At 37.8% G+C, this 12,732-nt stretch overlaps 1 protein-coding gene across 4 annotated transcripts in view; it reads left to right on the top strand.

Annotated features, from left to right (window-relative positions):
* The window catches only part of agbl5 (AGBL carboxypeptidase 5), a 138,944-nt gene that overhangs the window by 71,365 nt on the left and 54,847 nt on the right, over positions 1-12,732 (top strand). For all 4 annotated transcript variants that reach the window (XM_041187595.1, XM_041187594.1, XM_041187591.1 and 1 more), the window contains one exon: positions 256-459. In XM_041187595.1, coding sequence (XP_041043529.1) covers positions 256-459 — 204 coding nt within the window. The remainder of the gene's footprint in view (positions 1-255; positions 460-12,732) is intronic.

Below are 12,732 nucleotides of genomic sequence, written 5' to 3'. Positions count from 1 at the left end.
CCCACTCCGCCCCACCCATCTGATGCAAATGTATTTGAGCCTGGTAACTTTTAGAAGCAGGTTTGAGTTCAGTTTTGCTTTGGTGCCGCCTCAAGCAAATTTCTGGAGAGAAACAATTGTAGAGAGCGATATGTACACAGATAAATGAGGTAAACATTAACTTAGTATGGAAATAATTGTTTTAGGTAGAAGTTGCATGTAGAATTTCTATTCTCTGTTCATTAATTTTGTAGCCTTTGTGTTTTGTTCATTTAGAAACTAGAGCACAGGAAAAGCGTCGTCAGCATCAGGCTGTGTTAAGAGCAACAGTCAACAATCCCAGCAGCCAGCATAGCTCTTCAACACATCGGTACATGCAGTGCCCTACATCTGTCTCCCTCAACTTCTCCAAAGACCCATCCCAAGTCCAGCCTTCCAGCTTAAGGCCTTGCTCTCTTCCAACCTCCTTCAAAATGGCAGGTTTGTATGCAATCCAAACTTCAAGCATTTCCAAGTTTTACCCATCTCTAAAATCCATGCCCAAGCCCAGTCTGTTGAACAAAGCCTTTAGCAAACACCTTTCACCACTGCTTTGCCCCAACCTACCTTCCCTGGGGTTTCTGGGTGAAAGAAACAGCATTTTGGGACCTTCATATGACATCAATAGCCAGCAAGGAAGGGAAAATCAGAATTGAGGAAAAAAGTATGACTAACCACAAAAAAAATAACTTTATATTTTCATTATGAAAAGAACTGTTCTAAAAGACACTTGGTAGTACAGAACTTGAGTATTGCTGAAAAAAGAGACGTGCTGTTGAAGCTGCAAAATTCAGAACATAATAGCTAGCCTTGGATTTCGCAATCATACTGCACTTGTAAGCATGCTAAGAATTACACCAACAACCAGTTTAAGATTATCATTCGGGCTTGCAATGTGCCTCATTTATGCTTGCTAGAAGCCACGTATATTCATGCCTGTTCTCTGCAGGCAATAGGAACATGTCCAGGCATTGTGCCTTTTTTGAATTAAATAAAAACGTGGGGGGCAGTCGTTCCCTGGTGTATTCTCCACGACAATGCCTCGACTAATCAGGGCTGACTTGCCAACCAATCAGCACCCTTTTCTCATTCAGTATAAATTGTTGCTCCCTTTGAAATTCGGCATTCTTGCATCTGTCCTGATGAAAGACGAGAAACTTCCAACAACTTGTCTCTTTTTTCAGCAATACTCATGTTCTAAAAGGGAGGGACCAATATGATTCCATTGTTATGAGGGCTTCTTAGTATAACAATTGATTGTACATTCAGTTCCACAAGCTGGTAAGAGGCCAGTTCAACTAGGAAGTACAATATTAAATTTATCTCCCTCACTTTTCTATTTTGGATCAATGACACTAATTAAGAAAGACATTCCTGTAAAAGTAGCTATGCTGTTCTTCATTGTTGACAGAATTTCATTAATCAAATATAAGCAAAAGGGGTAAAATATCAATCACCCTGTGAAAAAGGTTATTCTTATATTAGTGGTCTTGCATGTGCCCATATGTGTTCCAACTAACCAAGTCAGAGGAAATTTTGAAGCAGTTTTGATTTCTCTTCAAGTACATCCATGCTTTGAAAGCTTAATTTTACCAAAGAGGAAAGAATAATTTGCTTACAGGTTCCAATATTATCAGGAATTAAATTACATTAGCATTAGAACATTTAACCAAGACATAATTTTACAACCGATTAATTTGTTAACCTTAAATTGCATGTGTTACTCAGCTCCTTTTCCTGTATTTCTGTGCACTTAACATTTGTCACCCTAATTATTGAATCAAAGGACTGGATTTTGTCAGGTGGTGGTGGATCCACCTTCAAGAGCTTCTGGCCAATTGGAGGGCCAGCAGCTCTTCAATCACAGCAGGACCACCAGGAGCGTTGGCCATTGGTGGGACTGCACTTAACTGAGAAATACAGTGATGGATACCACCATTGAAACAAGGTAAGTGGGGTTGGGTATTGCCAAGACCAGTCAGACAGGCTTTGACAAGGAGGTGGACTTCGTGACAGCAGAGGGATGTTGTCACCAAGGGCCCTTGCGTGGGCCACAGCCAGCGCCTGATTAGGAGCCCATCCCCACCAAGGGTGGAGGAAAGAGGTCTTGAATAGGTCAGTGAAGTGGCACAATTGGCCGCTGGACAGGTGGGCTGTCCTCCATGTTCCCCACTGCAGGCAGAATGCCATGGTGGCAGCAAGGGAATGGACATTCCACCCCCTCCGATTTTTTTGTCCCCCACTTTCTATCCCAAGCCTGCAGGCCCCATGAAATTCTGCCCAAACTGTGCATTATATGATTAACATCAAAGAGCTAAGAAATTTAAACACTCCCTCCACCAATTCCAAGTGTAATGTAGTCACCAATGATTTTTATGTTTTTATTCCTGAGATTTTTCTTTTCCCCTGAATCCTGTCTTTGGTGTGGTTCCATTACCAGCATTGATGTTGACCACCTTGTATTGCTCTGTCTTTTGCTATGAAGACGCTATTTTTTGTGTGAGAATAGACTGACTGTGGGAGGAGCTACGATCTGAGTTTGACTCAGTCTCCATTCACAATTCCATTTGACTGGATGCTAATGGTGATAGCACATACTTAATTTTTCTCCCACTTTTTCTTTGGTTTTAGAAAGCTAAGTTCCATTGTATTGCCTCAAATGTCAGCCCAGATGAGAATAGTTAACTTAACACAGACCAAGAGTAAAAGTTGGGAGCTTTCTGGTCTCTGTCTTACTGACACCACCATCCCTTGTGTTTCCCTACTGACCCTTATTGACTCCAGATTATAGCTTTTGAAGTTATAATTTACCAGTGATGCTGTTAGATAGATTTCCCTTTTCTCCGAGTTTACTAGTTACAAGTATTGTAAGAGTGCGTGCCACCATTCAATTGCCATACATGAAGACAGTAACAGCATAATCAATAATGAGTTTGGAAGTTATCTTAAAAATATTTGAGGTAGTGGTTCTGTTGGCGCATCATGTTGGAGCAGCATATGGCAACAATCAGTGGTAAAACACTGTTCTAATGTTGTATTGCCCGTAGCCTTCCATTTCAGTCATGACTTTGTGAGGAGGACTAAATGAAAACCAGACACCTAGCTGCAGGGGAAAGTGGAAAAAATAAGTGCTTTTGATGGCCTTAGAACATATTGGTTTTGTTTTACCCTGCTGGACCAAGGTGGTATGGCCTAAGGGACTGATGAGTGAGATATCAGTACGCTGCGGGGAAGAGGGTGAAAAGAGTGTTCATACTTTCATGAAATGCCAAAATGCTGCTCAAGTACAGCATAATTTGTTAATTTTTAAACTATAAAAGGATACTGTCATTTGGCTATGATAGGTTGCTGGAAACTTGGTCTCAGGATGATTTCACAATAGTCGTTGTAAAATTCTCCAATTTTCTTTGTAGCATTCTTAGATCTGGAAGTTGTGAGAGAGGACTTAGAGGGCTGCCAGTGTAATGCCACTATTCCAAAAGGGAGAAACCAGGTGGTTACAGACCAGTCAACCTAACGTTGGTAGTGTGTAAGCTTCTGTAAGTCATACTACAGAAGGAAATAATGGAGGATATTGATAACTGTGTGGATGCTGAGTGTAAAATTTTTAAAAGGAGTTTGCTGACATGGAATATGGAATGTTTATTAATAAAAATAAGATATGGCTTAAGAGCGTGGCAGTATAGATAAAGGGTAGAAAACAAATAGCAGTTCATGCGTATTCTTCTGCCGGAGGGGATTTCAACAGTGGTGTCTCAGGGGTCTGCTTTATGATTGCTTTTCTACCTTTCTCTCTATCTTTATCTCACGCTTTTCTTGATCTCTCCTCTTTCTCTCAAAAAAGGTTTCGGACTCTGGTGTGGGAGTATAGCTAACTGATGACTAATATTTCAAATGGATGTAGACAGGTCAGTAGATTCGGCAGATAGATGTCAGGTTAAATTTTTATGCGGAGAAAGATGTGATATATTTTGGGAATAAGAAAATAATGGTTAAACTTCAAAAGGAGTTTAGGAGCAGTGAAACTTTGGGTTCAGATATACAAATTTTTATAAATGGGAAGACAAATTATAAAAGTGAATTTGGGATTCTAAGTTTCATGAAGGGTTCGAGTGCAAAAGCAAAGGTGTTTTCAAAGGAAAGTTGCTAAATATTTGAAAAATATTAAAAGGGTATTGGGAAAGAGAATGTGCAAAGTGAGAGCAATTAGCGCAATGAGCTGAATGACATCTTTCCATGCTGTAAAATTCTAATTCATGACCGCATCAGACCAGGTACATATTTGCAGACAGGTGGTCTTTAATTTCCCATTTTCCCTTTTTAAAATTTCCCATCAGCAAGGCCATACTCCTTCAAAGACTGTTGTATGCTCTGTTGTTTCAGAGGTGATAGACCACTTCCATAAGACAAGATGTATGAAATGTCAGTTTTTCCTCCTGGGCCATGTAGCAACTGACTTAATACTTTGTTGAACAAAGTGTTAGATGTCCATTTACACCCCTGTTGAACATCCATTAGTCAGCGTACTAGAGTAGCTTGGTGATAAAACTCAGTCAGAAATTTCTCTCTTGCTGTATAGTGTATGTCCTTCATTCACTACCCTTCTGTTAAGATACAACTGAGAGCAGTCTAATGTGTTATCACTGGGCACTTCGTGTGCAGTCCAGGAAGACCAAAATGATGGCTTAGCAATATGAATCCTCATCAAAAATGTGCACTTATGAGTGGTGCAGTGTGTTGAAGTGCAAAAGTTTGGCTAAATTTAATCTCCTCAGCCTTGCCACAGTGGTAGCACCGTGGCCTCTGAATCAGATGGCCGTGGGTTCAACCTCCACTCCAAACACTTGAACACATTGTCTGGGTCAACACCTCAGTGTGACAGGTGCCATCATTTGGAGGAGAGATGAAAGAACCTGTCTTCCATCTCTGATGGACTTTAAAGGTGCTGTGATGCTTTCGAAGAGCACTGGAATTCTCCCCATGTACTGTCCAACAATTATATTTCAACCAGCATCACTAAAACAGATTATCTGGTCATTTATCTCACTGTTATTTATGATACATCAGTATGCAGAAGTTGGCTATCACTACTCCTTGCTTACAAGAGTGAATATGCTTCAAAAAATACCTAGCTCTGAAGAGCTCTGACATGTCCTGAGGTCATGAAAGGCACTATATAAATGCACGTTACTTCTTAGTTGGCTAAGTTTCATCCATTGTGAGCATGTGTGGCAGAAACCAGGAGCTGCCCACAATGTTTGATGGAAATTGGAAAGTTGGTTTATCCCAGGCCTTTGCTATGATACTTAACAGGTAGATCATTTGGCAATGAAGGAAGCATGGGAATTGGTCACTCATGCCATCTTGGACATATGTGGGAGCCATTTAGAGTAAAGTAAATCAGAAAGTAGTGTAATTACCATAAATTATTTTTATGTGTTTATTATTAGTGGAGTTATAAAATTAACCAGGCAGGAGAAGTTGCTTTAATTTTGGTTTTAAACTAAATTCAAATTGTATGGTATTAAGACCTATTTTTAAAACCTTCAGGTTTATAAACATCCAATGGTTTGAAACTAATGTACCAACAATAAAAAAAGTTACTTTAAATGTTGCTTTTGAAAATATAACCACTTGAATAATTTTTGGATGCTGTGGCATTAAAATCATCAAACTGACATACTCTGCCTAATTTAATTGGTTGTACATCACAGCAAGCACCAGTGCATGAGTGATGAGTAGAAATGCCCCAATCCTATAATTTCCATGATTCTATCTGATTCATGTACTATTGTAGCATGGGACAATAATAATGGTTATTCTCAACTCAAGGACCATCAAGATGACTGTCACTACAGACATGCCAGATTTATTCCAATAGCAAAGTAAGATTTCATACAGAATCAATATGATTTCATTGTTACAATGTATGACTGATAAATCTTCCCTTCCTGTAAGATAAGTTTGCAGTTATTTGCTTAGCAATAGCTGAGCTGCATCAGTTACATGAATACCTTGCAAACCTTTTGAATTTCATTTAAAACGTTGGTAAAATCAAAATTAAACCTACCTCTTGTAGAGTGGGAATGAGTTCCTTATGCCAAGTCCTGTCTTAGCTTGGAAGTTCAGGGTGGCAAAAGAGATTTCTTAGGAAGAGGATAAAGAAGTTTACAATATTTAACGTCAGTAAGCCTTAAATATGGAAGTGCTACATTAATAACATACAAACATATGAATATGGAGCAGAAGTAGACCACTCGGCCTCTCAAGCCTGCCCCGCCATTCAGTAAGATCATGGCTGACCTGATTATAACCTCCCACTCACCCGTGATAACCTTTCACCACCTAGTTAATCAAGAGGCTATCTAGCTCTGCCTTAAAATATTCAAAGACCCTGCTTCCACTGCCTTTTAAGGAAGAGTCCCAAAAACTCATGACCCCCTGAGAGAAAAAAAATATCTTCACCTCTGTCTTAAATAAGTGACCCCTTATTTTTAAACCATGACCCCTAGTTCTAGTTACTCCCACAAGAGGAAACGTCCTCTCCACATCCATACTGTCAAGACCTCTCGGGATCTTAAAGGTTTTGATCAAGTCAGCTATTACTTTTCTAAACTCCAGTGAATACGAGTCTAACCTGTTCAATCTTTGCTTGTAAGACACCTTGTTCATTCCTAGTATTAGTCTAGTAAACCTTCCCTGAATTGCTAATGCATTTACACCTTTCCTTAAATAAGGAGACCAATACTGTACACAATACTCCAGATGTGATCTCACCAGTGTCCTGCACAACTGAAGCATGACCTCCTTACTTCGGTACTCAATTCCCCTCACAATAAACAATAACATTCTATTAGCTTTCCTAATTACTTGCTGTTGCTGCATACTCGCCTTTTGTGATTCAAGCACTAGGACACTGAGATCCCTCTGAATCTCAGAGCTCTGTAATCTCTCACCATTTAGATAATATGCTTTTTTTTATTCTTTCTGCCAAAACTTCAGTTACAATAACATAGAGGGAAACATATGTTTCCCAGGTAACAGTGTTTTTCTGAAACCCCTTTTTCCTTGGAAGCTGCTTGTGGCCACTTCCTATTAATTTATTGGAATGTTTCAACAAGGAAGGATATACAGTCTAAGAGTACTCATATTTAAGAAAATTCAGTTTTAAAAACATTTTTGTAAGATTTTTCTTTAAAATGGAATAGTATGAGCAAAAAGGACTTCCTAGATTTTACTTTTCCCTTTCAAAATGTACAAATTAATTGAGCAAGGGTGAAAGGACATTCAAAATCAGCACTGGATAATTTCAGTTTACGATTTTCTAACAAGCTGAAGAATGTGGACGCTTAAACCAAACACAATTAAAGCATCTTCATTTAACTGTCATTATATATTGTGGAGAGTGTATTATGAATTGAGAACAGGTTGTCATGTAAGGTTCAGGATGATGTCACTGGAACCTGTAAGCAAATATAGTTTACATTTAAAATTACTTTTTTCAAACAAAATATTGAGCATGGTCTAATCAATGCATGAATAAGGTTTGTTTGTTATAAATTATTTATGACCAGCAAAGTTGGTTGAGAGTTATCAGGTCAGCCTGCTGAATGGACGTGTCAAATCCCAGGGACCATATTCATGTAGCCATTGCTTTTACTAAGCATAGAGAATAACATGCAAGGGAGATTTAACTTCCTTGATTCTTAGGATTGACCACATGAACTGGGACCAGCTGAACGGACAGCAGTCTTTTCTGTTCCTGCACTTTGCTGTGTTCTTGTATCTTGGGCTTGGTGCAAGATTTTTGAAAGAAACTCTATTCTTACCTCCTTTGTCCTTTTAGGTTGTATATCAGAATTTAGTTTGAATGAGCTTTTACTCCAATATTGTAAATAAACAGTATTTGTTTCACTGACAATTTTGTACAGTTGCTATGTTGTGATATTAAGTGCACACAATGCCCAATAACATAGCAAAAGCTTGAAAAGCAGCCTTATATAAGGTAAAGCCAAATGTGAAATTTATTTCAGTATAAAAATTGTCACTTTAATGAAAACATTTCAGTACTTTTTTGTATTTGTATGATTGGGGAAGCAGTTATAGTTTGATGCTGGGGTTAACAATCCAAAAACAATTTCAATATTGAACAAAAGGAGTGAAGACAGCTATTTGCCTCCTGACATGAAGTAACTTCCAAGTATATTCAATAAGCCTATTTTACTCTGTTTAAAAACCTTATCCCATTAGGAGTTATTAGAAGAGTAAATCTGCTTTCATTCACATTGCACTTTACATTAGAATTACTTTGTGCTATTTGTTTTTATTGACAAGTATCTAATCACATTTTTTAACCTAGTTGCACTTTGAAAAGAAAAGTGAAGAATTAGGTCATATTCATTAATTCTAAAATGCAACATAGACATCAAAAATTTGTCTCGTGTTTAACCAATTGCTTTTAGACTGCAGTTGGAAATAGGACTAATTTCGGATAGAGTAAATGGGCTGACTTGAAACAACCAGCATTAATACTGTTTCTTTTAAGTCTATTACACTAATGTATATAATGAGTGAAAGTATATTTATTAATAGTTGTTGTATTCCCAAAATCTGTTTCAGTCAATGCAGCAGAAATGGATTTGAATTTGAAAACACTTATTGCACACCATAAACTCTATATTTCTCTCCAGTGTAGCATAAGTAGATCCATATTAGAGATTGTTAGAAACACTTTGGAGTAGAACCTTAGCACTATAATGCAATTGCATTTGGCAGTAATATGAGACTAAGAACCTTTTAGGAGGAATTATTTTCTTTAGGATTTAAAAGACCCGAGTTGAATGAGTCCTCCCACTCTGAAGAGTCAAGCACATGCTTTGCTCATCCTGATACCAGACATGCTGGGCATGCAAGGATGATCATGCAATCCTGCTTTATAGTGCCTCTGGCCCATTGTCTTGTTATTGTTCCTGGATATTCCCATCTCTCACACCTCCATCTCATGTACAAGTTCACTTAAATTTGAATATATTACACCGAAAAGCTTTAACTGTGCATTTAGTACTAAATATCATTAATAGTTTGATCAGAGTGTTTGCCAGTTGGTTGTCAAATTGCCTTGGTATGATTTGAGGCCATTTTGTTTTTTGTGGTGTGGCCAAAACCATTCTTTATGGCAACAGGTTAAATCTTGAGAACTAGTAAAAACTGGAACCTGGACCAAATTGGATCAGCTTTTTATACAATTGTAATCTGATAAGAGGATAGTTTTATTATATACAAAATGCAATGTGCGCATTTGAATTGTTTCATTTGGAGTCTAATTTTGCTTTGATAACAAACTGAACATCAATCCAATAGCTTTGACCTATTATGTAGTAAGGTTCAACTCGCCAGTTCTATTACCCATCTACATGTAAAATTACTGACTTCATGCTGTAATGACAGAAATTGATTTATTTAAAATAACTATTTTTTGATTTGTTTATGTTGAATTCATCCTCTAGAGGGATCATTTAAGCAATGTGAAAAGTTCGCCTGAGTAATTATATTCTTGACTCTGCAGTGTAAAAGACAAACTTTTATAAATCTTTTTCAAAAATATTTGATAGCCAGGTGGGCTTTTTACTCAACAGACCTAGTCTGTCACTAATTCCTTTTCAATGTTTGGTACTGGCTCCACCCCTTTTGTGCTAGTCTGATTTACTAAATTCCGTTAATTTGATTGACAGATTGTGGGAAATTTCATTATTGATTTATGCTTTTACTTTCTTGTTGTAATGACATTGTTTCTGTTAAAGAGTTTTGTGCTTGTGTTGGTACTTTCTAAATATGGCAGTTTACCTTGTGTAAACATACACGAGACTTCAGAATTACCTACATTCAGAAAGGCAACTGAGCAATCATAAAGCAGTGATTTTTGTAACTGTGCAAACAATGCCCAAATCATAAGCCTTTCAGTGACACCAGTCTATACATCAGCTGAAATAAATACTTTCAAGCTGCCATTCGTGCATACTTACATTGTTGCTGCTTTAGTTTTTTGCCTTAATTTCACTGTGATATTCTGTGAAAGGAGTGGATGTAGTTTTTGCAATTTTTACTTAATTTTTGTGTTTCAAATTATTTTTCATAATCTTTTGTTTCTTCTATGTAGCATTCTCAGATTAGAGAGTGCAAAAGTGACATCATCCCACTGCTACAGTATAAGTGGCCACTGATGATAGAAAGAGAAATGAGACATTAAACCTTTCCACTATCCCCATCTTCATGGAAGAAGTAAAAAGCGAACTATTGCAGATTCTGGAAATCTGAAATAAAAACAGAAAATGCTGGAAATACTAAGTAGGCTTGACAGCATCTGTAGAGAAAGAAACTTTTTCTAGTTCTGATGCAAGGTCATTGACCTGAAACATTAACTCTGTTTCCATTTCCGCAGACACTGCCAAGCCTGCTGAGTATTTCCAACATTTTCTCATTGCCTCAATTCAGTACCTTCCCTCTGATACTTCAACTAGAATTGGAAGCATATCTCTCATTACAAAATGTCAACTCTACAGCAAATACATTTTTACACTGACCCAATATTTCATTATACATCTGACTCTATAGAAAGAGCCAGTGATTGGTTAAAAATGGATGCATAAAGTGCTAAACATTTTTATTTAGCAATTTTCACATAGACTTTCTAGTGTGATCAATAATAACTTATCAGTTAACATTGAAAAGAATTTTATATTCTGATTACTGTTTTAGTTTTGAAAGTTGTTTAAACACAGTTATATATGAGGGCTACAGTGTAACAAAGACCAGATAAAATTAATGCTTTATTGCCTGTGTTTTATTATCTTAGAATATGAAATATGCTGCTCGGGGTGGGGGGTGGTGGTTGGGGAGTGCAGAATGAAATTGCAGAACTGTTTATGGCACGGGATACCTTAAGTACAATTCAGAAAATGGGAAAGATATAAACTAACACACCAGCTATCATAAAATGAGGAAACAATGGCCACCTAACAAAATAACAAAACTGACGTAAATGTGTTCTTGCAATTAGAGGAGAGTGACTGTCATAATGTAGCTCCATCATTTACAACAGCAGAAGTACAAAAGCAGTCAGGGAAATGTTGGGAAGCATTAAATTTGTCTGCTGTAATTTATTTATTTCCCCAATCTTTTCACTTGATTGAATTTGTTATATTTGAAAAAAGGCCGTAGGATTTTATTGTGAGTAGTTCACATTTTCATGCCAATTACTTTTTTGTGTAATTTGAATGTTCTTGCTATCTTTATGTCATTCGTGTGGAGTTTGTGAAATTGCCTCAAATGTGTGTTTTTGGTAAATAAACTTTATTTGTATGTTTTTGAAAAAATATTTTCTCTTGCATTGTTCCCTTTTTTCATATTGTGATTATGTGTGAACATATAACTATATATAAATCACAAATACAAAAGCACGATACTGTGGATACTGTAAACCCAAAACAAAAACAGAAGATGTTGAAAACGCTCCAGGTCACACAGCATCTGTGGAGAGAGAAATAGAGTTAATGCTTCAGGTCAGGGGCCTTTCATCAAAACTGGACAAAGTTAGAAATATAATAAATTTTGAACAAGTGAAAAGGGAGAGGGTGACAAAAAGAATGAAAGGGAAGGTCCGCGATAGGTTGAAGGGTAGGGTAGGAGAGAATAAATGACAAAGTTCACGGTGCTAGACTAAAGTGAGTGGTAATGGGACAGATAAAGAAACAAAATATATATCTTAAAGTGGCGTGAGTGGCAGGATAATGAATAGCTGCTGTCCGAGCGCTGAGAAAAAGAGAGAAACTACAGAAAGAAACAACTCACTAGTACTCTATTAGAAATCCCTTGTATCGTGAATGATTCTTCTTTGTGGATGGCTGGGTGAAAGTGAGATGCCAGTGTTGGTTGTGGGTTTGCAGATGGCTTATGAGCCCTATCTAAGCCTTGTAGGCTGTCCCAAAGTGAGACATCAGTTGTCGGCCAGTAGAGATGCTGGCAGATTGTTGGCTTGAACAGCTGCCCTTTCTTTCTGCTTCTCTCGTCGTTCTGTCTCAGTGGCTAGACTTGTTAATTGAAAGGTCTTGACACCATTTTTGATGTTTAATTACTATTTTGGCCCTGATTGGGCATCTGCGTCCCATGTGTTGATGTTAATAGAGTAGACGTCCATGGAGGCCTTGCGATGTCTCTGAAGCATCTCTTTTAGCCCCCGTGTGAACGGGCATCCTGGAGTAGCAGAGCACCTGTTTGGGCGGTTTTGAGTTGGGCATACCGATTACATGTCCCGTCCATCTCAGCTCATTGTGGCCCCTATACATAGCAAATCTGCATCTTGGAGGACGCTCATTTTTGTTCTTTTGTCCTCCCACTCGATTTGCAAGATCCTTCTAAGATAGCGTTGATAATATTGTTCTAGAGCCTGATATGGTGTCTACCAGCTGTCCAAGCTTCAGCATGGTATAGAAATGTGGGGAGAATTACTGACTGATAGACTTTGAGTTTGATTTCAGGTCTGATGAAACGACTGTTGAAAACTCAAGTACTATACATAATTTACCAGAGGCTAAGCTAGCACATTCGATTTGGTGGTTGCTACAGGAAAAATGGCAAATAGTGTTGGTGCAATGTCACACCCCTGTTTGACGCCTGTTTTGACAAGGAAGAGGGTTGTAGCGGAACCGTAGCACAGTA

Source organism: Carcharodon carcharias, chromosome 5 (genome assembly GCF_017639515.1).
Source record: "Carcharodon carcharias isolate sCarCar2 chromosome 5, sCarCar2.pri, whole genome shotgun sequence".
In the NCBI taxonomy this organism is placed as follows: Eukaryota; Metazoa; Chordata; class Chondrichthyes; order Lamniformes; family Lamnidae; genus Carcharodon; species Carcharodon carcharias.
Note: the sequence above shows the minus strand (reverse complement) of the source record. Positions and strands in the feature narration are given on the sequence as shown.